This window comes from Atractosteus spatula, chromosome 12, assembly GCF_055471065.1.
Source record: "Atractosteus spatula isolate fAtrSpa1 chromosome 12, fAtrSpa1.hap1, whole genome shotgun sequence".
NCBI classification, from domain to species: domain Eukaryota; kingdom Metazoa; phylum Chordata; class Actinopteri; order Semionotiformes; family Lepisosteidae; genus Atractosteus; species Atractosteus spatula.
This window is the reverse complement of record NC_142717.1, coordinates 16,118,126-16,142,824: the sequence shown is the minus strand read 5'-3', so window position 1 is coordinate 16,142,824 and position 24,699 is coordinate 16,118,126. Positions and strand designations below refer to the sequence as shown.

At 36.4% G+C, this 24,699-nt stretch overlaps 1 protein-coding gene across 1 annotated transcript; it reads right to left on the bottom strand.

The window, feature by feature from the left end:
- Nucleotides 1-616: 616 nt before the first annotated feature.
- Nucleotides 617-24,562, bottom strand: plekha8 (pleckstrin homology domain containing A8). Its single transcript, XM_088929762.1, has 14 exons — nucleotides 24,416-24,562; nucleotides 21,808-21,924; nucleotides 19,192-19,347; nucleotides 17,772-17,902; nucleotides 17,464-17,628; nucleotides 16,205-16,251; nucleotides 15,857-15,993; nucleotides 15,357-15,576; nucleotides 13,974-14,059; nucleotides 12,782-12,840; nucleotides 11,171-11,301; nucleotides 10,445-10,515; nucleotides 6,123-6,184; nucleotides 617-2,665 (listed from the first exon to the last, which is right to left on the bottom strand). Exons 1-14 carry the CDS (start codon nucleotides 24,453-24,455, stop codon nucleotides 2,468-2,470), a joined length of 1,620 nt encoding a protein of 539 aa, XP_088785888.1. The 5' UTR covers nucleotides 24,456-24,562; the 3' UTR covers nucleotides 617-2,467.
- Nucleotides 24,563-24,699: the final 137 nt, after the last annotated feature.

Below are 24,699 nucleotides of genomic sequence, written 5' to 3'. Positions count from 1 at the left end.
TATGAAAGCTTTAGGTATACTGTAGTATTTTCGGGTTTGGTGAGAACCGGTGAGAGAGAGAAAGCGAGCGCCAGAAAAAGAGAGAGAGAGCGCAACACATTGGGGTCTATTCGAGTAGTTACACATAGATAGGGTGGCAACTGGGTACAAGTATAAAAGGGATGAGAAACCAGGAAACTATTTACACGAATCCAGGCGATCTCACCACTCCGTATACCCGTTTCGCAATGGGTCAGCTGCACTGGTCAGCGGCTTAGCAACCTTAGCGTTTCTAGGAGGTCTCTCATCCAGGTAATGGCCAGGCTCACATCTGCTTAGCTTCAGTAGGTTGCCAGTTGTGAGTTGCAAGGTGATATGACTGCTGGCCAATAAAGGTTCATAAACTTCTCAGGACTCAGGTTTTCCCATAGGATTTAAATATAAAACCAAGTAATGCCAATGCTCATTTAGCACAAACATTCTGACATTTTTCAATGGGCTGTAGTTTGTGTAGTTAAAATTTGTTTTTTTTTTAGGTCGTTAAAAATTTGATTTACAATATGTTTCTTTATTATTACTTAGCATATCTATTTTAAAACTAGACTACAATGAAATTCTAAATAAAAAATCCAAATACTTTTTTTGCATGTAAACAATTTAATAAATAATATACTTTTCTTAGTACAATGTTTCATTAAAATGCATGTTTTTGTGTATAGCTCCCATATATAAATACATGAAATATCTACATATTGCTAGACATTTGAAAAATTTCTAAACCATTCTGTGGTTTTCGTGCTTTTGTCATGCCAGAGACAAGATCTGTTTTCAGTTTCAGTAAAAAATCAAAAACTGTAAAAAAGAAACTACTGGATACAACATTGACAGAACAATGATAGTAATAGTCTTAAGATGAGGTGAACATATTTCAGTTCTGAAGCTTAACAGCTACATTAGTATTTTACTAAACTTGGATTCTTTAAGTTTCCTAAATACTTCACAGCTCATAGTTCACTGAGAATAAAAAGATAAATTATAAGAAATAAGAGGAGGCCATACAGCCCATCTTTGTTGTATGGATACTATTAGATAATCTAGCCTTCAGCTACTACAACACGGCTGGGTAGCTTGTTTCACAACAAATTTGCAAAACATGGTCTTTTAACCTTGTTGTTGCCTTTGAAGATATTGAAATATTATATCAGATCCCTTTGTAGTCATCTCTAACCAAGACAATAAGATTAAATTATTTTAATTTGTAGTTATTTCTTCTGAACTTTATTCCTAGTTATTTTTTGGGGGAACAACACTATACACAATATCCTAAATTAGGTTTTATTAGTTCATTTTACCATTGTCATTCCTTTATTAATCACTACTTATACTGTATGTACTAACATTCTGTTTGGTTTTCAAATGTTTACTCACATTGTCTAGAAAATTTAAATTACATATCAACACAATCACTTAAGACCTTTAAAGAAATGGCTTCTTTAAGCTGTTTTTTCCAAGTATGTTTTTGCTACCTACATGTAACACCTGTTTGTTTGTCAACTTTTAATATCATATGCCATTGATTTGCCCAGTTTGTCATTTTTTTGTGTAATTTCCTTTGCAACTTCTAATGTGTTTGCTAATTCTCATATTTCAATGTCATAGGTAAACCTGCTTAGTTTACTAACTACTGTATACCAGAGTCTAGATCATGGATTCTGAAATAGAACAGTGACCCAAATAAAGATCCCTATGATACAAAACTAATTACTGTACTGTACCCCGTTATGATGTAATATGTAATTTGTGCCACTCATCTGTACTCTCTCTAGAGTTCATGCTTTTCTTCTTCTCAGTTTACTTATTCACAATCCACGCATTACCATGAATGCTTACTGCCTGACATCTAGTAATTTAATTATTAATCTTTTATGAGGACCTTTCAACAGCCTTCTGTTGAAACCCAATATATCATATCACATGCTGTGTGTGTGTCATAGTTAAAATATATTACTGCTGTTTTGTGTTCAAGGAACTCTCAACAGTTAAAAAAATACCTTTTCTAACTCCATGCTAACTGGACTCTAGAATTTTATCCCAATTCAAAAGATCTTGTATTTTAGTTTTATTGTAATTATACTTTTCAGAAACTTAAATGAAAGTGAAATGTAAGTATAATCACTTGTTCGGATTTTGTCACCCTTTTCACAGATAGGTGTACACTATAGTAGCAATGTTCCAGTCAGTGGATATTATTCTTACCTTCAGTGACTTCAGTAGAATAAACATGGGATGAATTTGTTCAGGTGATAAATAGCTAGCTACACATATGTGATCAGGATCACTTTCTCTTCTCTTGCTCCAATAGGAACTGTTTAACATATACTACTTAGAAATAAAACTAATAAAGAGATGCCAAAAACAAAACAACACCTCCTGAAAATGGTTTAGCTGTTATCCCTGAAGTCCACTTTCTGTATTTTGTCTACCATCATCATACAATCTCATCTGATTCCAGACTGTATTCATCATACATAGCATCCAAGATGGCTAACTGGTTCTCCATAGCTGGCAAATAGACATCAAGGTCCCTGTGCATCCCCTCGGGAAACCCCTTCTTTAGTTCATCTCCTTCAACAGAGACCAAGGCTGCTGCAAAGCCCTCGTAGGATGGAGCAGCTCTCAGTGCCAGCTAGAGGAAAAACAGGCCCATAGGATAAAAAAAAGACACAGGTGGGGATAAATATTACAAAACACTCCAGATATTTCAGACATTAATACAGTATCTGTACACTTCAGTACTGCAATCTATGCACTTTTAAGTTTCATATACAGTGGGCCAGACATGGCTGTCAAACAGGCCTGGTTGATCTGGTACTGTGTAGTTTATTGAACTCCTTTTGCATTCTTCATAGCACAGGAGGCCCATTCTCAATACACCCCCATTTTCATGCACGATAGTACTACACTGGCATGCCTGCTGTTCCAGATACACTCATGTCAGTGCACCTGGCACTACTACGCAACATTCTTTGAAATCTTACATCTTTTGTCTTCCTGTGAATTGGACATGCACACACGATGCGTAGGTGCATGCCTACCTGCTTTAAATAGCATTGTCTGCACATACAGTATGATGCTTTTACTGATTGAGCAGTCAATTACATGGGAAGGGCAGGCATACATAATAAACTGGTCATTGAGTGTATTCTGTAGTAATTGTTTTATTTCACATTCACTTAAAATATTTTGATTATGTATTTTTCTCATTACAAACATAACTAGTAATGGCACTAAACAGTAGGTGACGTTCAACACAGGCTGAAGATCTTTGTTCTAAAACCCGTTAAATAAAAAAATAGTTCAACGCTTTTTTAAACTGTAGCTTTACATTTATGTTATATTCCTTATAATAAAATAATTAAAAAGGGTTATTAAAAAGGGTATTATGACATGGGTGGGCAAACGTTTTTGGTCCAAGGGCCACATTATATTTTGAAACTGTATAGCGAGCCACTTAAGGCTGCTGTTACAGATAGCCTATGCCCGATGTAAGTTTAAAACCCATTATAGGCGTATTAGTTCAACCTGAGAGAAATACACTCATCCAAAAGGCTTCTTGATTAATGAGAGCTGTGCAGCTGATTACCTCTTTTTGCAAGAGCATCAAAATCCATTGATAGTTGTGTTGTGGCAATCCGCAATACACAGCTCAAGTGGTGGTCACTCAGCTGTGATCTGTGGCGTGATTTGTTGATGTTCATCAAGCTGAATGTTTTCTCACACATGTACGTAGATCTGAATAACACCAGTATCTTTTGTGCTGCTTGTTGAATATGAGTAAACTTGGCCTCGTTCAGTGATGCATAGAATTTATTCAGCTTTACAGAATGAAACTTTTCCTTCAGAGTTACGTCACTCTGCAGATTGATCTGTTCCAGCTGCAATTTGTCTGCTGCTGTCTCGTAGTTGAAAGTCAGAGGACATGACACCAACGTTCGAGACCTCTCAGTTTTATCAAAGTCAGCAAATAGACAGGAAAATTCTCCATGCAAGTCTGTGAGGGACTTGTTTTACCTTAGTGCTTGAGCACGTGACACGTCTAGTGTCCCAAGAGTGGGGAAATGTGCGAACGAGTGGCTGATCATCTGTTTTGAGAACAGGGTGAACTTAACTCTGAATGCATTCACATTTTATTACAGTTCTGGAACAAAGACACCTTTTCCTTGTAGTTTCACGTTAAGCTCATTCAAGCGAGCAAAAATGTCCACAACGAATGCAAAGTCACAGAGCCAGTCTGAATCTCTGAGTTTGGGGAAATCTGCGGCTTTCCCCGTGTTCTCCAAAAAGGAGTTGGTCTCCCCTCTCAGCTCCCACACTCACTTGAATACTTTTCCCAAGCTGAGCCAACGAACATTCGAATGATAGAGTAAGTCATGGTGATCTGAGCCAATATCTTCAAGAAACTGAATGAACTGATGATGAAGTCCCCTCGGACATACGAAGTTCACAAGTTTCACACTGCTTTCATGACATGATCGAGGCCCAAAACGTTTTTGTTTTTTTCATTTTCAAAATGATGCAGTGGAGAAATATTACCTCCGCCTCAGGGTCATTTCCTTTCACTTTGTCCTGTATTCTCTTCAGTAGTCCAGCATTTTTCCCAGTTAGATTCAGAGATCCGTCTGTGGTAACATTTAGTCATTTGCTCCACGGCAGCTTCATTCGGTCAATACAATCAGACACCTTGTCATACAAGTCCGAGCACTTCGTTGTTCCTTTAAGTAAGACTCCATTGATAAACATTCCTCTGTAATTTTGAAACTGTCATTAATTCCCCTGACAAAAATTAGAAGCTGTGCAGTGTCCTTTATATCAGTACTTTCATCCAATGCAATTGAATAAATCTTGAAGTTCTCCATTTTCTTGGTCAACTCATAAGCCAAATCTTCACCGATTACCTCGACCCAACAGGTTCTGCGTGCTAAACTTATTTTCTCAAATTTGCTCTTGCTCTCTTTACAAAGAATATCTGTGGTTTCTATCATACACTCCTTCAAAAACTACCCTTCAGAGAATGGCTTGCTGTGTTTAGCAATTTTATATGCAGGCAGGTAGCTTGTCTTTGTGCTGCCCTCTTGGATGGTAGAAGGGTGGAAAAATACACTTTGCTGAGCCTGTAAACTAGCGGCTAGTTTCGAAGCTCTATTAGCCTACTCCTCGCATGACAGATTGCTAGCATAGTTAGCATGTTTGGTAGAAAAATGCAGACTGAGGTAGTATTCTTTGAACACTGGGACATTTTCCTTTCAAATTAAACATATAGCCTTTGTTCCAACCTCTGTGAAAAAGTATTTTGCAGTCCATTCTTTGTTGAACACTCTGCATTCACTGTCAACTTTCCGCTTCTTCAATCTGCTCATTTTGACGCAGGTTCCCTCGCAGTATGATGCACCCAATTGTTGAGAGGGTCTCTGTGAATTTTGTACACACTTTTCTTGCAGAGGATGCAATATTTTACAAGGTGGACATTTAGAACTGGTTTGAACTGGATTGGGCACAAGGGCTACTATTTAACTCTATACCATTGTATAGGGATGCGAGCTAGGAACATAAGTAACCAATTGTATCAAAAGAAGTTATCTTTAGCGAATAGGGAGGTAAGAGGTTCTGCGTGATTTTGGAACACTGCTAATCTTGTAAGCACAGGAAAGTGTGATAGATAACAGAAAAAATATTTAAGTACTGTTCTGGTTAATTACTTTGAGAAAAGTACACCGAGCATCACTGTGTGTTTCGCTCCTATGCGCATGAAATAAAAACTACTTTTAACTTCTGAGCCGGATTCCTGACTTTTAAGGGGAATCGGGGAAAGATTTCTCCAACACACTGATTCTCCAGCTAATTAAATTGATTTTGTGGTTGGTGTGCCATCTAGTGGAATAATGAAAGAATGAAAGAATAATGAAATGTAAGAAAAAAATAGTACCAAAAAGGTGGAAAATGGCGAATATTGACTGATTGATTGATTTTTTACCTCAAGGGCCGGTTAAAATTGGCTGTAGTTTGCCCAGGGGTGTATTAGGATAACCATGAATCTATGAATTTAACTATGAACAAATTTAAAAAGTATAAAGAAATAAACTTACAGCAAAGACTCCTCTTACAACCCATCCATGGTACTGTCGCAGTGTTTTACCATATGCATTATCTGAAAAGGAAATGTAACTGATTTTCAGAATTTGTCTTTGATATTTATAACAGCAGCAAAAGCTCAGGGTTAGCAGAAACACAGAAGACCTCATTCATCTGGACTTGCAGCATTTCTCAAACTTTGATATAAAGAAATACGTAACTTGGAGGTACTGAAAAAAATATTGCTATTACTAAATATTATTTATTGTGTTATCTGCATTACTGTCAGGGCAATTCTCTTAGATTTCTATTTCTAAGTTGATTTCCATAATGTCAGTATGAATTACTACTGTACACCAAGAGATGATGCCTCTGAACTGCTTAATGTAAGAACATAAGATTGGTTACAAATGAGAGAATGAGAGAGGCATATTTGATGGACTTAGAGTAATTTATTTGTACAATATCAATTATACCAATTATATTTTTGAGAACAGCTTTGTTTAAAACTTAGAAAAAGTTAATATCCCATGTTGGCATATAGAGATGTAATCTAAAAAGAAAAAACAAATTCTCTCCAGTGTATTAATACAACCTGGACAAGAACATGAATAGTATGAATTACAATGAAATCAAAGTCTGCAATGTAAAGTTTGTGTTTTGTTCATATTAAATTTCAGTTCACTTGAACAGTGGAAATAATAATTGTACAGTTTCTCAATTTTACTATGTTGTGAATTATTAATTACTCTCATAAGCTATGCATTGTGAAGAAACAAATATACAGTAGTAATTAGGATAGCCTGGTATTTATTAAATAGTATGGAACACAAATCTAGACAGGTTATGGTGAATCTGTGCTGTGACTTACATAGAGTAGTGAGTGCACTGTGATCTTAAACAGGCTACTCAGTTCTGAGCAACACAGAATGAACAGTAGAATATAATAAACAGTAATGTCATTTAGACAGTTTGTAAAAGGACAAAGAGCTGTTCCCATTCTTAAAATAATTTAAAGTTAATGAAAGAAAAGGTGAAATGCTTTTAGCCTTAACTGGCTATGGCTGAAAAATGGAATGTTTTCAGCTCTTGAAATTAAAAATAAAAGAGCTAATTCCATATATTTTTTTTCAAAATTAGTTCAGCCACAGTATAATTTGAATTTGCTTTTGTCTCATTCAGAGCTGATATGAGGAAAAGCTGCAATACACTTATTCATTTACTATCATGAGAATCACCTCACCATTAGACAGAACCCAGGTGCTTCAATGTTTATATTCTCTTGCCAGAATTGTTTTTTATTAAAAACAAAAAAACACCCAGAAAAATACCACTATTTATTACTAATAAACATTTCCAGGTGTTTCTAAGTTTTTTCAATGTACAGTAACTGTAAAGCTCCTGGACTGTATTTCTAATAATCTAAAAGTAATACAATCAACCCATCTCCCAGGAGAGAAAAGCTCAACTGGATAAAACATCCAAAAAGGGGAAACTGAAGGGATAGGACCAGAGCAGGAGCCCAGGATGTACACAACTACACAAGCCCCTATGTGCTCCAGCTGCCAGAACCACTCAACTGGGCTTCTACAGCTGTTTACCAGGGCATGGCTCTCGTAGGTGTAAGACCAGCAGTATGCTCTACAGGAAGTACACCCCTTCACAATTCCTTTCCTGGGAATGACAAAGTAGAGGCCAAAGTATAGGCTAGGAAAAAAGCTGGGACGCTGGCCACGACTGAGAGCCAGTAAGGTGCACAGTAGAGAAAACTGCTCCAGGACTGTACCATGTTGATCTCTGAGCTGAAGAGGCAGAGTGGGGTCTGGCAGGCTACAGAACAAGAACAGACCCTGGAGTCCAATGTGAAACCCAGATCAGTCAGCTGCAGCCTAGTAGGACTGAGAATGATCTTGCTCACCAGAAACAACTGAAAGGTGAGCAATGAGTTCAAGAAGTCCAAACAATGCCATTGTGGACTCCAGAAGGGCTTGGAAAGCCTGCTGCAAGAGTGTACAAAGCTGTTCTTTGAGTTCAGGAGAAAGGAGGGAGGCTCATTCTTATGTTAATGAACAGTAGACAATGAGTCTGGAGTCCACTTTGGTGGTATGAGATGTAAGTCAGCCAGCTGCTGACCAGTCAGGCTTAGCATGAAGACTCACTCCAAAGTTAATTGAAGGAAATGGGCAGTGAGCTGAATCAATTTCTGAGCAGTAGCCGCAGGCTCCAGACAGAGCTGGAAAAAGCCAAGGAGACTCCACTCAATGATGGTCAGTGCAGAGATGGAAGTGAAGGACCAATAGGTCCAGATAACCATTCTGCAAACCCTGCGACAAAATAGATTATCAAAGTAAAAGAGTAAACTGGAGATCAAAAGCCTTGATGTGAAGAATATGGAGAAGCTTAACAGTTCAGGCTGCAATGGAGGTCATTAGGCAGAAACTAACTTAGTGGAAGACCAAAATTAGGAAAACCCTTCAGTTGTTTTCCTCTCAAAGAAGGGGAAAACTGGTTCCAGGAGTTTAGAGAAAGCACTAGATATTCTCAGCCAGAAGCCACAGAGACACTTGGCTTGAGGGAGAAGTTAAAAGAAGAGGCTCGGATAATTGTAAAGGCAGAGTGTGAGTACTATTGAAGTGCTCTGGCTGAGAGAAAAATCTTAGCAGAAGACCATCAGATCATTCTGAAGACTTAAGTGGCCCAAAGATCATTGATGTGCCATGGCCAAAAGGCACTTGCAAACTCTTCTTGAGAAAAGGGCCGAAGTACCCTTTGGGAAGCCTGCGATTACCTGCAACCCTGACACAAGCCCAGTCAGAGGGGCCTTGTGTTTTCCTTCACACACTCCATTGACTATGGTCAGGCCTGTGAAAAGATGGTGGGAGTGGCATTGTTCACTCCTGGAACACAGGCTGGTGTGAGCTCTATGTCTCCAAATGAGAAAGAGGAGGAAATGTTGTTGCCTGCATCCCAAAAGGTGAGAGATCAAGCTCCAGGTGTCAGAGGACAACAGGCTGCAGCTACCATCCTAGCAGAAATCTCCAACACAAGAGGAAGGTGATGGTTTCTTGCATCAGTGCAAGCAAGGGAGGTTGGTGTTTCCACAGCACCAACAAAGACAGATGGGTAGGGTGTTGCCAGAAAAATGACCCCATTATCCAAGTAAAAGAGCATCACTGGGACGCCACCACCTTGCCACAGCATTTAGCAGATGATGGAGACAGACACCAGATTGACGTGGCAGCCCTCATGGAGAGTGTTGCTGGGGTGAAGACACGGCTTTCACTACAGAAAGAAGCAGGTGGGGGAGAGAGTGTCAATAGGATAATGATGACACTACACTCTCTATAAAGTCTCCAGGGATTTGCAGACCCCAGCCTTCAGCTGGAGAATGTTTGTTTGACTTGGGAGGAAGGCCTAGGGACTGTTATTATTCAACCTGCCATTTGTGAGGCAGATTGTGTCTCTCACTATGGGTGAGCAGTAATTTGGCAGGTCTGCAGTGGATCATTTCAGCTGACTTGCCTGTAGAGGTCACCTGTTTGTATATAGGTGCATATGTGGTGGATTCATTGATTTAAGTCAATTGGTGAAGGGCTTGGGTAATTGCTGAGAGATACATTTTCTCAAACCTCACACACTACCTATACAGAGGTAGGTTTGTCATAATTATGAACAAGATTTGTCATTAACTAGTTTCATTTCTGCCATAAACTATAATATTATGAATTCCCCAGAATAATTTTAAGGTGTTTGTAATTAAAAATATTACATGTACAGGAGATTTATTATGTTATTATAATTAACTACTGAGAAGGCAAGAGAAAAATTGGCAAATTTAAGATGAAAAAAGTAGTTGAAACAGATGAAGTTTTCACTGATTACTTTTGCCAAGCTGAAGTACAGTAATGTATTCATAAAAACCATTGTATTGTTTCCAAAATAACACTGTAGTCTAAATTAACCTCAACCCACTATAGATATATGGACACTAATACAGTATAATGAAATTAAGTGTGGTTGAATGTTCCATGATTACTTTATCTCTAGATCCTAAAGAGGAAAAAAATCTAAACTTCAGTATTTGATTGTCTCATGAAAACTAACTTAACACAAAATATATGAAGTTCACATGGTCTTGTATTGTTATTTGAGGTTAGGAGAAGTTTTACCAGTTTCAGGAGTGATTATTTAGAAATAGTGATTTTAATTCTCATTATAATCTGTTTTTTAACATAGCATTCTGATGAACTCTCCTTAATATCAGAAAATAAATTGCTATAAGTTGCTATTTATCAAGCAATAATTAATATGCCAAATTCAGATAATGGATACTTACTGAGTGCAGTATGAATATCTTTCTCTCCTCTGTTCACTTCTGATAAGAACTCTTTCAGGAATTTCAAGCCTCTGGAGGAAAATTATAAGATATTTTTTATATTATCACATTACTTTCAATAAACACTTATTCAATTTAGGGTCATGGTGGCCCTTGATCTCCCAGGAAGCATTTGGCACATACAGTATGGGATACACCCCATACAGGACACTAGTCCACAAACATGCACACTCTTACACTTGGTCCAATTGTTTCAGAAGCCAATTAACCTAGCAGCATGTTTGTGGACTGTGGGTTGAAATGAGGTACCCAGAGCAAAGCCATGTGAACACTGAGAGAACATGAAAATTCCATTCAGATAGCATCTCAGGAATTAAACCCAGGGCTCCAGCACTGTGATGCAGCAATGTTAACCTCTGTGCCACCATGCTTCCCAGCCTTTAGAATTAAAATAATAAAAAATCTTATTATTTATTAAATCAATTATAATTGAAATTCTAAACAATAACCTTTTCATTTACAACCAGTATATACACATTTTTACATTTTTATAGATAAATCAAAGCAAACATAATTTAAAAACACAGTGAGGAGCTCCTTATTAAAAAGGAGTTACAGCTCGACCCTATCTAACTTCCAAATAGTTTGTCACAGTACACTACCAGAACACCTGAAATAGCATAAAATAATATTAATCAAATAATAATTAGAAAATTCTCACATTACCTTTTTAACCAGAGAAGGGCTTCTGTTGCAGAATTTCTAACCTGTGCAACATTTGTATCCACTTCGTACAGCACAATCTTCTGCAGGGTTGTGAACCTCTGTGGGTCAGTTATGTACTTCTGATTAATTTTCTGTAGGAAAACCAAACAGCCGAGCATTAAGAAGTGGTATTACCACAGAAGAAATCCCATGATATGAGTTATACAGTACATAATACAATGTTTCACAATGAAGAGGTGCTTCAGAGAGGTTAAGATGGTGATGATGAATTTATACAGTACCATATCTGTCATTTTTTATGAGATTAGCAACAAAAGCTCTGAAACTTTCTGAAATTTTTTTACAGAAATATTTTATTAATGCACCTTTGTCACTAGTGACATAAACTGCTTGCTTCCTACAGAGAGTTGAGAAAGGTGATACACTACAATAAGAACTGATTTCACATGGGGTCCAATTGACAATGGAATTTTGTAGAAACAATCACAGATTACAAATGCATTTTTTCTTAAATTGACTCATTTCACATTTTTATGCCTTATCTCACCAATGTAAAATAAAAAAACTAAAAATGTTTTTGACTGCACAGAAAAAATAAAGTTACTCATAGGAGAGGTATACTACTGTAGCTTAACAGCATCTTCCACTTTAAATATAATTTTGATACTGTATGTTGGTAGCAAAGGTGGTACATATTTAACAGCTTAAGTATAATTAGTTTAAATATAATTGGTTTATATTCTTAACATTCAAAATTATATTTTTTCCTTATAGTCTATTTCAGAAAGGAAATTAATTAGTAAACATTTTAAAAGCTTTGACTTCTTTTAAAAAAATGTGTTTGTGTTTTTGTGAGGAGATAAATTGTTTGCACTACATGTGTAATACAGTTGCGCCTTAACAGAATACATTCTTTACCATTATTATCATCTCAATTCCCCAGCTGCAAAAGCAGGAAATGCATAATGTGTGCATAAACACACATATTGAATGAACAGAGAAAATAGCAACCTTTGGGTGACAAAATGATTTTTAATACTATAGTGATTTTTGTACCCTCTACTGGAATACTGTACATGACTCTGAATCTCTTGTCTACCGGTATATTGGTATATTGAGTTTCAGGCTGTTTAGCATGTTCTCAGTGTAGCATGTAGAGTCCAGTAATACCATCTTGTGGCTGTGCTAGAAATGACAGCTTCTAAAATTGTATAACTGTATTTCATTTTTATTCTATTTTTAACTTTTTAATGCACTAGGATACAGGATACAGACTGGACAGGATGCCAATCCATCGTGGTGCACATACAGCCAGAAACATACACACTCTCACCAGGGCCAATTTTCCCAGAAGCCAATTAAACCATCAGTATTTCTTTGGACTGTGGCAGGAAGCCCACGCAAGCATGGGAAGAACATACAACACACAGTACCCCAGGAACTGAACCCAGGCCCCAAGTGCTATAGGGCAACAATGCTAACCATTGTGCCATCCCAAATTTAAATCACACATACTAAAAACTAGAACAACAGTTTAATCAAAATATCACATTCAACCTCTTCTGCCTTGGTTAAATAACTTTAAAGGCAAAAATTACATTATGTACGTACCTTAATATTGCCTACAAAATCTATTTTAACGGGAGCAAATACAGTGGGCCCCAGCTTATCTAAGGAAAGAAAGTCAAAAGTCAATTTTGGTTTTTAAAATAATTTTAAAAAACAAAAGTGACACTTTATATAGCAATATTGTAGAGTATTTTATAGTCTCTAAATTCATTTCAAATGCTCAGCCTTCTTGTGACAAAATTAGACTAATGTGATTTTTCAAAAGGATTCTGAGTTGTCTTGACAATATTTTTATATTTGAATGATCAGACAATCTTTTCCCCGTATCAGAATTTATTACAAAATATTATCATTGCCAGCTAAATAAGTGCAACTGACTTGGAGAGAAAGAGAAAGCTTTTACCCTGCGATCTTCAATACCATTTATTTAAAATTATACTCATACCTGGAAGTTATATATAGAAGTATTTATCAAAAACTTAACCTTTAATTTCTGTATGCTGTGTGTGAACATGCAGTATAGACAAAATAGACAAGCAGTTTGCAATGGTTCAGTATGTTTACAATGTGAAAGTGCAGTCCTGTCAGAATCAGAAGTAAAGCAACAGTTTAGTGCAGAGTGCACAAGGAATTTAAATAACTTTTAGTTAAAAGAGTAAGAGTTTCTTCCTACATTATTCACACCTTATTATACTTCATACCCATTTATGCCAATATGTGTGATGTAATGCTCCACCAGAAATACTTTAAAAGTATTTTCATTTTTTAATTTCTTATGTAGGGTATTATCAGAAATGTGGTGGTCAAGGCTCGACAGTCACGCAATGGAAAACCTGATATACTGTCATTTCCATATGCATAGTTTTACCAACATTTTTTGTAGCTGATTAAAATGAATAAATTGGAGTATTTGTAATATTGCATTTAAACACAAGTAAGGACACATTGGATACTGGTACACACAAAATAACCTTATTTTAAATTAATAAAAACTGTTGTCTGTTATATTAAAGTGTTAGCACAATTTTGTAGCTCTGTTAATGTAGTCAAAGTCAAATTAGCAGTCCTGTAGTTCATGTCAGTTAAAGTCAAATTAGCATATATTTTTATATCAAGATTACAAGAAAATACTCTAAAAGTTTTGTCCTTTTAAATGCTTATCACTTATATACTCAAATAATAAACACCCATTGCATGCAAAAGCTTTGTGATGACATTTATATAAGGATCTTACCTAATACAGGAACTATTGCATAGCAAGATTCCAAAAAGGGTTCTGTTGGAATACCATTGTCCTCTTCTAATGTAATATCACTAAATCTAAAATTAAAAAATATTTAGACAAAACATTCAAATGAGTGAAATGGCTATCTTAACCCTATATTCATATGTAAATGAGCCATGAACTACAATTACAGAATGAAAACATCAGTACCCATGCAAAATATTTTTAATATTTAATTTACATTATAAAACCTGGAGGAAGAGTTGTATGGTTATAAATATAGCAATGAAGATCACAAGTCTTATTTTATCACCTTTACATATTAAATTAACAAAAAATCACTAGTTGAAAATATTCTAGACTTTGTTAATATTAGCTTTTCACACAATATTTGAAAAATCCTGATTCAAATTTTTTCATCACTTGCATTTTCCTACCTTGTATTTATACAATCTTGTGTGAGGTTCCCTGTTAAATCTCTATAATTATCTCTTCCAGTCCAAAAGCTTATAACATAAGGTAAGAAAAATATCCAGTGCTGCACCAAGTTAAATGTGTACTGCTGTACCAATTGTTTAAATTGTGGTGTAACACTAATTGCTGCATCTGAAATATTGTGTAGCAATTAGCTTTAGAAGCTAGAAGCGCTTGTTGGAATCTGTAACTGGTGTGAACCCCAAAAACACAATCAAAGAGCAAAATAATCACAGAGAACATTTAACTGGGTATTTAACAAGGAAAATAAAAAATAAAAACATTCTTATAAAACCTATTGCATTTGATCACACCAGTACTGAATAAAAAATAACATTAAGTACAAAATCCACACGTGTAAAGATTCATGCAAGTGCAAATACACACCAGAATAAACTCTGTATCACTCTTAATTACCTGTAATATTATTATGAAGTGAAGAGTGCGTCACAATGCTAATTCAAATCAGATAAAATGAAATGTTCAGACATGACTTCTTTCATTAACAGTGAAGAAAACAAACTGTTCAATAAATATTTTCCTATTATCCACATACAAATAAAACACATTTTGTATCTGTAAACACTGTTGCATCTATATTGTATCTCTTTCCACTGGACTACAGTAATTAATACAGTTGTGAGATTAATTTAAAACACAAAAGAAAATATCACTACTTAGTATGGACATACTGACTAATCTCAAAGTCAGACATTTTTTACTGAATAGTTCAATACTATATTGAAAATGTTTGGGTTACAAGTGCAACTGTTTACCTGAATAGGATTATACAGTGCATTTAATATATAACGCAGCAAATTTCTCTTTCAAAAGCCCTGGAAAAAAGCTGAAAAACATTCCAATTGGTTGTGCAGTATTGTACTCTGAACAACTCTTTACAATAGGGAACCTGCATACCTGTGATTCATGGTACTAAAAAATGTGTCAACTTTTTCTGGCTCTTCCTGTTTTTCCTGCCGAGGAGGGAGGCCACCTTCCTGCTCCAAACAGCTCTCTCTCTGCACCTGTTCACTTTCCTCTCCGGGTCCATCTGCTCCCTCGCTCTCTGCACTGCCTTCACAGGGGGCATCCTCAAACTCTTCATTATCTGTATGATCCCCCTCCATCATGCAGCTGCCTTTCAATAGCCACAAGATAACACAGACTTATAAGAAATCAGAAAACCCAGTTTAAATCTATTTTTTTAGTCTAAAGAATTCTGAAACTGGAATGTAAAATTATGTTTTAAAAATAATACAAAAATATAAAAAGAGGCACTGCCATTGTGTGATTCAAATGAGAGTATTCAATGAAGGTATGTTACAGTTCAAATTTTTTTAATTTCTCTTTTGGCGCATATTTTTTAAATAAGCATGATTCAATATTGTAATTGACACCACAGGATAAATAATGCATACTTGTTAACTGGTTTTGTGAGTCTTCTACAATGTCTGAGTCACGGTGCTCTGATATCTCAACAAACATCTTTTTCCCTTGTCCTGGAGCTCTTGATTTTTCAGGTGCTGCCTCACGGTTGTTATTCAATTCTTTTTTCCTAGTAAAAAGAAAGAAATGACTGAATTTTTATATTCTAACTTGAATAACTCATTTTTATTTTCCATGAAATTCACACAAGAAAACCTGTACCTGTTTATACTACCCTTGTAAACAAACTTTTCTTCAGGCATTTGTTGTTATGGATAAACAAAAGGAACCTTAAAATACCAAGTAAATTCCAACCCAAAGAAATGTGTAATACACCTTACTTTTCTGTAATTCCAGATGGGTGACTGGATGAGTTGAGAGGTTTCATCTATAAGAGACAGGAAAAACTGCTTTTTAAAAATGAATTTAAATTGCTAATAACCAGGTAACTAGAAATTAATTACTTCACATCCTGGATGTTTATAAGGTTATGTCTTCTGCACTTTTTTAAAAAACTGTTCAGATTCAGCACTGCACTGTTTTTTTAAACTGAAAGGACTTAACAGAAAATATTCAATTTCACATTTTGATTTCTGAATGATTGTTTAATGTTCAATTGAAGTTCATTACCAAAGGAAAAGAGACTACACACCACAGTTCCTTTAGATTCTTCTTTAATTACTGTCTGAAAACAAAATGAAGACTTACTTTTCTCATTAACCTAAAGTGGAGTTTTTACTCCACTGGAATAATACACATTACATTCAGAGAACATTCTTCATTACACCTTTCTCAACTGCCCACAAACAGCTATGCAAGTTTAAGCACATAATAATTGTATTCATGTTTTGTTACATTTTTTTTCTTTCTTCATTGATTTTGCACCCAAAGTACTACGACATGAAAATAATAGGTTTCCTCAAAGATAGCTGTTTTTTTTCTAAAAAATAAATTTTCTTCGTAATTTATTTTTTTATTCCATATTAAACCACACCTTCTCTGAATTCATTTGTTTCTACCTTCAGAAGCCATGGCCATGCAAAGGGATCCCTGGGGTCCAAATGCACATAAACTAATAGGGGAAGGTCTCTCCTGTGTCATGGAGTCCCCCTTTCCCCCAGAGTCACCTCCCACAGGAGGAGGAATTAATATGAGAGGGCTTTCGCCACTTGAGATTCTCAATTAGGTATTAGGTGCCTTCTGTTTTACCTCTTGTATTAATTATTAATAAAGGCAGCACACCAAAGCCTTCATAGATAGATACTTTATTGATCCCGTGAGGGAAATCTTCATCTTACTCGGGTACACGCACCACTGATACAACAGACTGTGTAATAATATTATTTGGTGAGTCAATAAATTAAAGAAAGAACAACTGATCCTATAATGGGGTACAGATCTAGAGACAAACAAAGATCTAACGTTATCTGGGGAATAATTATTTCTAATGTTTTACACTACTCATATAAGTATAAATATATTTTAGCAATACAGTTAATCCATAATTAACATAGTCTAAAACAAAAAAAATATATTTTCTTTATATATCTTTAATGAAACACATCTGTGCAGCTGTGAAAAACCACCAAGGTTAGCTCACCCTGTTGGCTTTGATGGCTGCCACATGGGGCGATCCAGGGGGTGTCTGGTGCAGCAGCTCTGCACTGAAGGTCCTGTTGGCGATCTGCATACACTCCTCAAGTGTCTTCAGAAAGGTGCTACAGGTGGACTTCACCAAGGCTCCCATGTCAAGATTCTCTGGCTCCTTTTTGAATACAAACACAGGCTGTTTATAAAGTAATGAAATCTAAAACATCTTCCTGTTTCTGTTGTGTATAGCTTTTAAAATATACAGTATAGTATGTTTGATATTACTGAATCTGAGCCTTTTGCTGACACACAGTTTACCTCAGTGGCAATGTTGACTGCTCCAGCTGCAGAGCTCTCTTTGATTCTATTAACTTGCTGAAGAAGAAGGTCACAGTACAATCTCAATTCAGACATCTTTGTTTTTAAAACTTCTGTGTTTTCATGTAGCTCTGAGGAAACAAAAAGTTACATTCAGCAAGTCTATAATATTCAAGATCATTTCAACCATTAAAGCAGTACTCCTTCCCAATGCCATTCCAATTAATTTCCATAAAGAAAAATGTCTGAAACTTAAGAACTCAAAACACTGAGGTTCAACTGGCTTCTGCATTTCTCTTTTGAACCATTTGTTTAGTTCCTATAACAAATAATGTAGTAACACTTTGTATCACACTATCTAAACTAATGCACACCTGGTTACCTTAAGAATATGTGCAAAGCTACTGAAAAAGCCACACAATTAAAACAAGCAGTCACACTAAGAAATGACCTATTAAGGATGGTAATACACCATTAATTTAGTAATGGTAAAATTAAATTAATTTACTAAAGCATGCCTACCATAAAGAAGCTGAACTTCCTAAAAAAAATGCCTGTAATCACTGACAACCTCTAATGTCTAAGCATTTAGTACTGTGGGTTGGGGTGCGGGGATTACCCTGGATTTCCATGCAGATAGTACCCCAAATACAGAATTGAACCCAGGTCCCCAGTGCTCGAATGCTAACCACTATGCCACCATGCTGCCCTGACTAGGGCTATATCATTAGCAAATTTAAAATAATGCCTATCTGTATTCTTTAAATTAATAGTGTACAAAATGTACAATACAAAGGACAAGACACAGAACTTTGGTGATTCAACAGAAGTGCAACATACTTTCGATAACCATTTCTCTACGGTGAGAAACTCAGTTTGCTGAGATGGAATAACAGATAGCTTGCTAGTCAGAAGATCTTGCTTCTGTTTTTAAATATGGGCTTTACATTAACTTGACATCTCTGACAAAAGTTTAAGTCCTGGAGCTCAGACAACAGTGGTGCCAGTCACATAATTTTGCTGTCAGCTTGCCAGGTTTCAATGAGAGCAGAAAGCAGTATGGTTGCAGATTAGTTGTAATCAGGTGTTATGTTTTTCCACACCCTGTCCGTTCCTCATTGGTTAGTAGTCTTTTGGATGATTGAGTGATACCAAATACAATTTTGGTTTCCAAATTATAGAAAATATATTCAGGTCTGAAATCACCTCACATACATTCCAGGGCTTATGGGGATGTTCAACACTGACAGGTTGAATGAATGAAACCCTTTTCATTTTCAAAAGAAAAGACTGTGAATGGACTTGATCAAGGGCATCACAAAACTTAACCCTTTTTCAGAATTTTCAGAATGAGCAGTGAAACACAAACGAGAAACAAGCAGAAACCACGTGGAAATAAAATTATAACTGAGAAACTCACCCTTTTCTTTTTTTGTCCTATTATCTGTAAGGCATGCCTTGGTGGTGCCCAGAGCAACTAGCCATTTTTGCCTCTCTGCAGCATTTATAGACTTCAAGTAGAAATACTGCTCTCCTGGGATTATCAGGTCCATTCGCGTTATATCTGTGGAGTGAACTGCAAAGTGAAAGAAACACAAAACCTGTATCAACACAACACAGAACTAAGGACAGATTGACTCAGGCACTTCACACTGTAAATAAATCTAAGAAAGCAAGCATTACAGTTACACTAATGGCAATACACCACCAACACTGGAAAGCAGATACTGTATTTCTACTTCTCCATTAAACAAAGCTTTTCATTTGTACAGTAAGAGTTCTGTAAAGCATTATATTAAACTTTCTTACAAAAGGTATAAGTCACTCACCAAGGTAATGCTTAAATTTAGGTTTAATCATGTTCTATAATAAGGGAGCAGCTTCACAAATGGCAAAAGAGATACAGTTTTATGCAAAAGCTTGGGCAACCCTGGCCAAATCACATGTTGATTTTTTTTGGTTGTTTTTCTAAGTGAAAAGAAGTTAACCTCTGCAGCGATCACACTTAAACTTAATATATTCCTGCAAATTTTAATGTACAGTTACTGTTTATTTGCTGAATTTAACAGATTGAAAAAAAAAATAAAGTAAATGTGTCATGTGCAAAGGTTTGGGCACCCCATCAGTCAGTACTTAGTAACACCCCCTTTGGCAGAAATCACAGCCTCCAAACATTTCTTGTAGCCAGCTAACAGTCTTTCTATTCTTGCTTTAGGAATTTTTTCCCCACTCTTCCTTGCAGAATGCTTCTAGTTCAGAAACATTCTTAGGTCGCCTTGCATGCATTGCATGTTTGAGATCTACCCACAGATTTTCAATAATATTCAAGTCTGGGGTCTGTGAAGGTCATTCCAAAACCTTAATCTTTCATTTCTTGAAGAAGTTCATGGTTGATTTTGAGGTATGTTTTGGTTCATTGTCTTGTTATAATATCTAACCTCTTTACAGCTTCAGTTTCTTCACTGACTGTGGGACATCAGCTTCCAGGATTTGTTGATACTTAGTAGAATCCATTCTTCCCTCTACCCACACAATATTTCTAGTCCCACTGGCTGAGTTCAATGTTTACTTCATCAGACCACTGCACTTGGTTCTAAAACACCTCTGGCTTATCTAAGTGTTGTGTTGCATACTTCAAATGTTGACTTTTGTGATGGGATCGCAGGTAAGGCTTCCTTCTGATGGCTCTTCCATGCAGATCACGTTTGTGCAAGCAATGCTGCGCAGTAGACTGGTGCACCACTACTCCTGTGCCAGCTTAACCTTCCTGCAGCTCCTTTGCAGTGATATGGGGGTTTTGCAGAGATTTTTCTTGGTTTTTCAGATCTTGTCTTTTGTCAGGGAATATTAATGAGGACCCTATGCAGAAAAACCAGGACAAACTCCTGAGGCGTAGTCAATTTAACAGTCCAAGGTCCGAAAGCCGAAGGTAAACAAAAGGGTAAGCAAAAGTACAAAATCAGAAACAGAGCCGTAAGCCGTGAGGAAGCCGAGAGTCAAAGCCAGAATGATAACTAAAGTACCAAAACAGAACCAGGAGACGTAGTCGGAGAACAAACCAGGGTCAGGAAGCCAAAAACCAAGACGTAATAAATTGCGAGAAATCGAGGTAGCTCTAACCAGGAAAACCTAATACTGAGCAGAGGGGAGAGTGTGATGCAGCATTAAATAGGCTGGGGTAAAAGGGCTAATTGGGAACCGTGCTGTAATGCGAAGTGGAATGACGAGTCCTCTGGGGACGAGGCTTAACAGTCTTGACTTAAACAGTTCCCCTTAACTTCCCCTTAATGACATTTCAGACAGTGGAAATTGCAAGCAGGAAGCGTTTAGATATCTTTTTATAGCCTTCCCCTGCTTTGTAATAGTCAATCATCTTTATTTTCTGATCCTCACTCAGCTGCTTAGAGGAGCCCATGGTTGTTGAGTGTAAGCACAACACCCTGACAGGTTCGAAGAGTAAAGAGAATCTGTTAAGCTCTGGGATTGTCATCTGACTTAGATTAAGGCCTAATGAGTCAATTAAGTTCTGAGACCTTACAAAAAAAATAACACTAGTGGATCAACTGGAACTTTTTCACAAGCAACATTTAATGTTTTATTTATTTAAATCTGTTAAATTTAGCAAATAAACAGTAACGGTGCATTAATATTTGCAGAAATATGTCAAGTTCAAGTTTGTTAGCTGCAGAGGTTGTGTTAACTTCTTTTTACTAAGAAAATCAACAAAACATGTAATTTGGCCAGGGGTGCCCAAACTTTTGCCTAAAACTGTATGTCTGTAGTATTTAAAACGTTAATATAGAACTACTTTAATTGTCTGTACAGCACACTAGTGGTACATTTATCTCATACCCCTCCTTGTTCTAAACTTGCTGAAAGAATTGAGAATCTATGTTTCTCCATTAGACCAAATTTTCTAACTATTAATTGGTAGATAAAGAGAAGGCTGTACAGTACTTCATTTAAAATGTGGACTTTTTAACCTCAATTGTTTATAATTTTATAAGTACTGGCATGTTATCCTGTAATATCATACCTTGTATTTCACAAACAGAGATTGTAATGCTGCCTTTACATCCTTTCCAGGCATCTTCTTGTGAGTCATAATATGATAAAGTTCCCCCCTCCAGTACAAACCAGCGTGGCTGCCAGCCTAGAGAGAAAAAAAATAAACCAAATTATATTCTGTGTACAGTGGCTGTCAAAACTATTCACCCCCTTGGACTTTTTCATATTTTAATTACAATATGGAATCATAATATATTTAAGTTTGAATTTTTATCAATGATCAACACAAAACTCTCTGTAATCCTAAAGTGAAAACAAATATCTAAAAATCTTCCAATATTAATTATAAATATAAAAGAGAACATAAATGATTACATAAGTATTTACCCATCTTGAGTCACTATTTGGTAGAGACACTGATGGCAAAAACTACAGCCATGAGTTTTCTTGGATACATCTCTTCTAACTTTGCACATCTGGACGCTACAGTTTTGTCCATTCTTCTTTGCAGAGTTGCTCAAGCTCCCTGAAGTTAGATGGGGACCATTGGTGAACAACAATTTTCAACTCCTGCCACAGATTCTCGACTGGATTTAGGTCTGCGCTTTGACTGGACCACTCCACAACACTGACTTTTTTGTTTTCAAGCCACTTAAGTGTTGCTTTGGCTTTATGTTTTGTGTCATTGACCTACCAGAAGATCAGTTGTATCCCAAATCCCAGGCCAGATTTATCTGTACCTGCTGCATCAATTTTGCCTTCTATCTGCACAATTGGCCCTGGCTCTGATGCAGCAAAGCATCCCCATAGCAAAATGCTGTCACCACTATGCTTCATGCCTGGGACTGTGTTATCAAGGTGATGTGCAGCATTACACTTACACCAAACATAGGGCTAAGCATTGAGGTCTGAATCAGACCATAGAACCTTCTTTCACTTAGTCTTAGAGTCTCCAACATATATTCTAGCAACTGAAGTGAGATTTGATATGATTTTTTTCAGCAATACATTGGGGGGGATATTCAATGCCTAGGAAATGTTCTTATACCCTTTCCCTGATTGGTACTTCTGAATAACCCTATCCAGGATTTTCTTTGAACGTTCCTTTATTTTTATTATGTGGTTTTTGTTGGGTGTTGTACTAATCAACTGTGAGAACTCCCATAGATAGGTGCATTTAGCCTGAACTCATGTGAAACACCATCATTGTTTTGTTGGGGCACTGTGGCTAAGGATCTGCGCCTGTGGCTGGAAGGTTGCCGGTTTAAATCCTGCTGCCGGCAGAGGAATCCTACTCCACTGGGCTCCTGAGCAAGGCCTTTAACCCCAACTGCTCCAGGGGCACTATAAAATAGCTGACCCTGCGCTCTGACCCCAAGCTTCTCTCCCTGTGTCTCATGGAAGCTGGGGTACGTAAAAAGATGAATTCCTAATGCAAGAAATTGTATATGGCTAATAAAGTGATATTATCTTATATAAAAAAATGCACACAGATGGATTCCATTCAACTAATTACATTACTTATAATGACAAACGGTTGCACCAGATCCTATTTAGCTGTGTCATAGCAAAGGGGGTGATTACTTACGCAATCAGTTATTTTCTGTTCCATATTTATTATTTGGGAGGATCTGTAAAATGTTGTTTTCATTTTGACATTATAGAGTTTTTGTGTCAATCAATGGCAAAAAAAATCCCAATTAAAACATTATGATTCCATATTTTAACACAAAAAATATAAAAATGTCCAACGGAGGGGTGAATAGTTTTGATAGCCACTATATTATGATCCAGTGGACTACCTGGCATCTTCCTTCCATGTATTGACAAGGCTGCACTGTAGGACTAAGTGCTTTTAGTATTATTATAAATACTACTGAACAAGGAGCCATTTTATTTAAAGAATTCATACTGGATTAGTGCTTGTATAGTTGGTAGCAACTCAAAAGTTTTATCTCCAGATGCACATTATTATCAAGTGAACAGAGATCTTGACTCGTTTAACAGTTTGATGAGGAGTTCAGTCTCACCACTGAGAACATTTACTGTACATATCACGCACATACAGTACCAACTGGAGTAATTATTTCTCAAGACTATAAAACAACACGTGTTATATCATAAGGCGTTCTCTATATCAAAATCGTTCTAGTTTTCCTCAACGTTGAGAAATTAAATCCATGCCGCTTCAGTGATTAAAATATAGTAGAGGCAAAAATGGCAAGAAATACACATTCCAAATAATAAAAGGAAAACATGTCTGTCTGTATACTGACCTGTGCTGCAACACTAAGGAAAGGATTAGGCGTGTTTGGTGCTAGTTCCTCACCTTTACATGGTTTAACTGAACGCCATCGGAAACAAAGCGATTGCGGTGGTTAAGTAAATATTGCATTTTTCAGTAGCATATATTAACAACCCCTCTCGTCAACGAATAAACACATAATATTATCCTTCACTAGTAGGAATATACTGTACTTCGAGGCCCTGTCCCATCTTAATTAAACCTATTTAGTGTTGTAGCAATAGCATAACCTACACAAAAAATAATAAATATACTCAGTAGGTACAAATAACAAAAGCCTCTTTTCATACACTGATTTGTAGTCTTGAAATAATAAGAAAAGTATACATACCACTAAGATAATTAGTCCATTTATATAATAACCCCTCCATCGTTTTTATCTTCACAGTTCATTATTATGAGGAATTATGTCAAATCCCTTTAATTCAAAAATACGAATTCCGTAACTCTCTGAGCAGGGTATATCGCTTCCTTGCGTACTACGTTGACTTGATGTGTAAAATGTTTCGTGAATGATTTGAACCCATGTGATTGCGTAGACTTGTAGGCCAGCACAATCTTCGTGACGTCAGGAGGATTGGGTCTACTCAGAGCTCGAACCGAACTTGTCTTCAC

Excerpts from the sequence above, each read along its gene's own strand:
- plekha8 (XM_088929762.1), bottom strand. The coding sequence starts at position 24,455 with ATGGAGGGGTTATTATATAAATGGACTAATTATCTTAGTG. Across the intron at positions 11,302-12,781 it reads ATTTTGTAGGCAATATTAAG|AAAATTAATCAGAAGTACAT; the intron begins GTACGTACATAA and ends GTTTTCCTACAG. Across the intron at positions 10,516-11,170 it reads GCCCTTCTCTGGTTAAAAAG|AGGCTTGAAATTCCTGAAAG; the intron begins GTAATGTGAGAA and ends ATTTTCCTCCAG.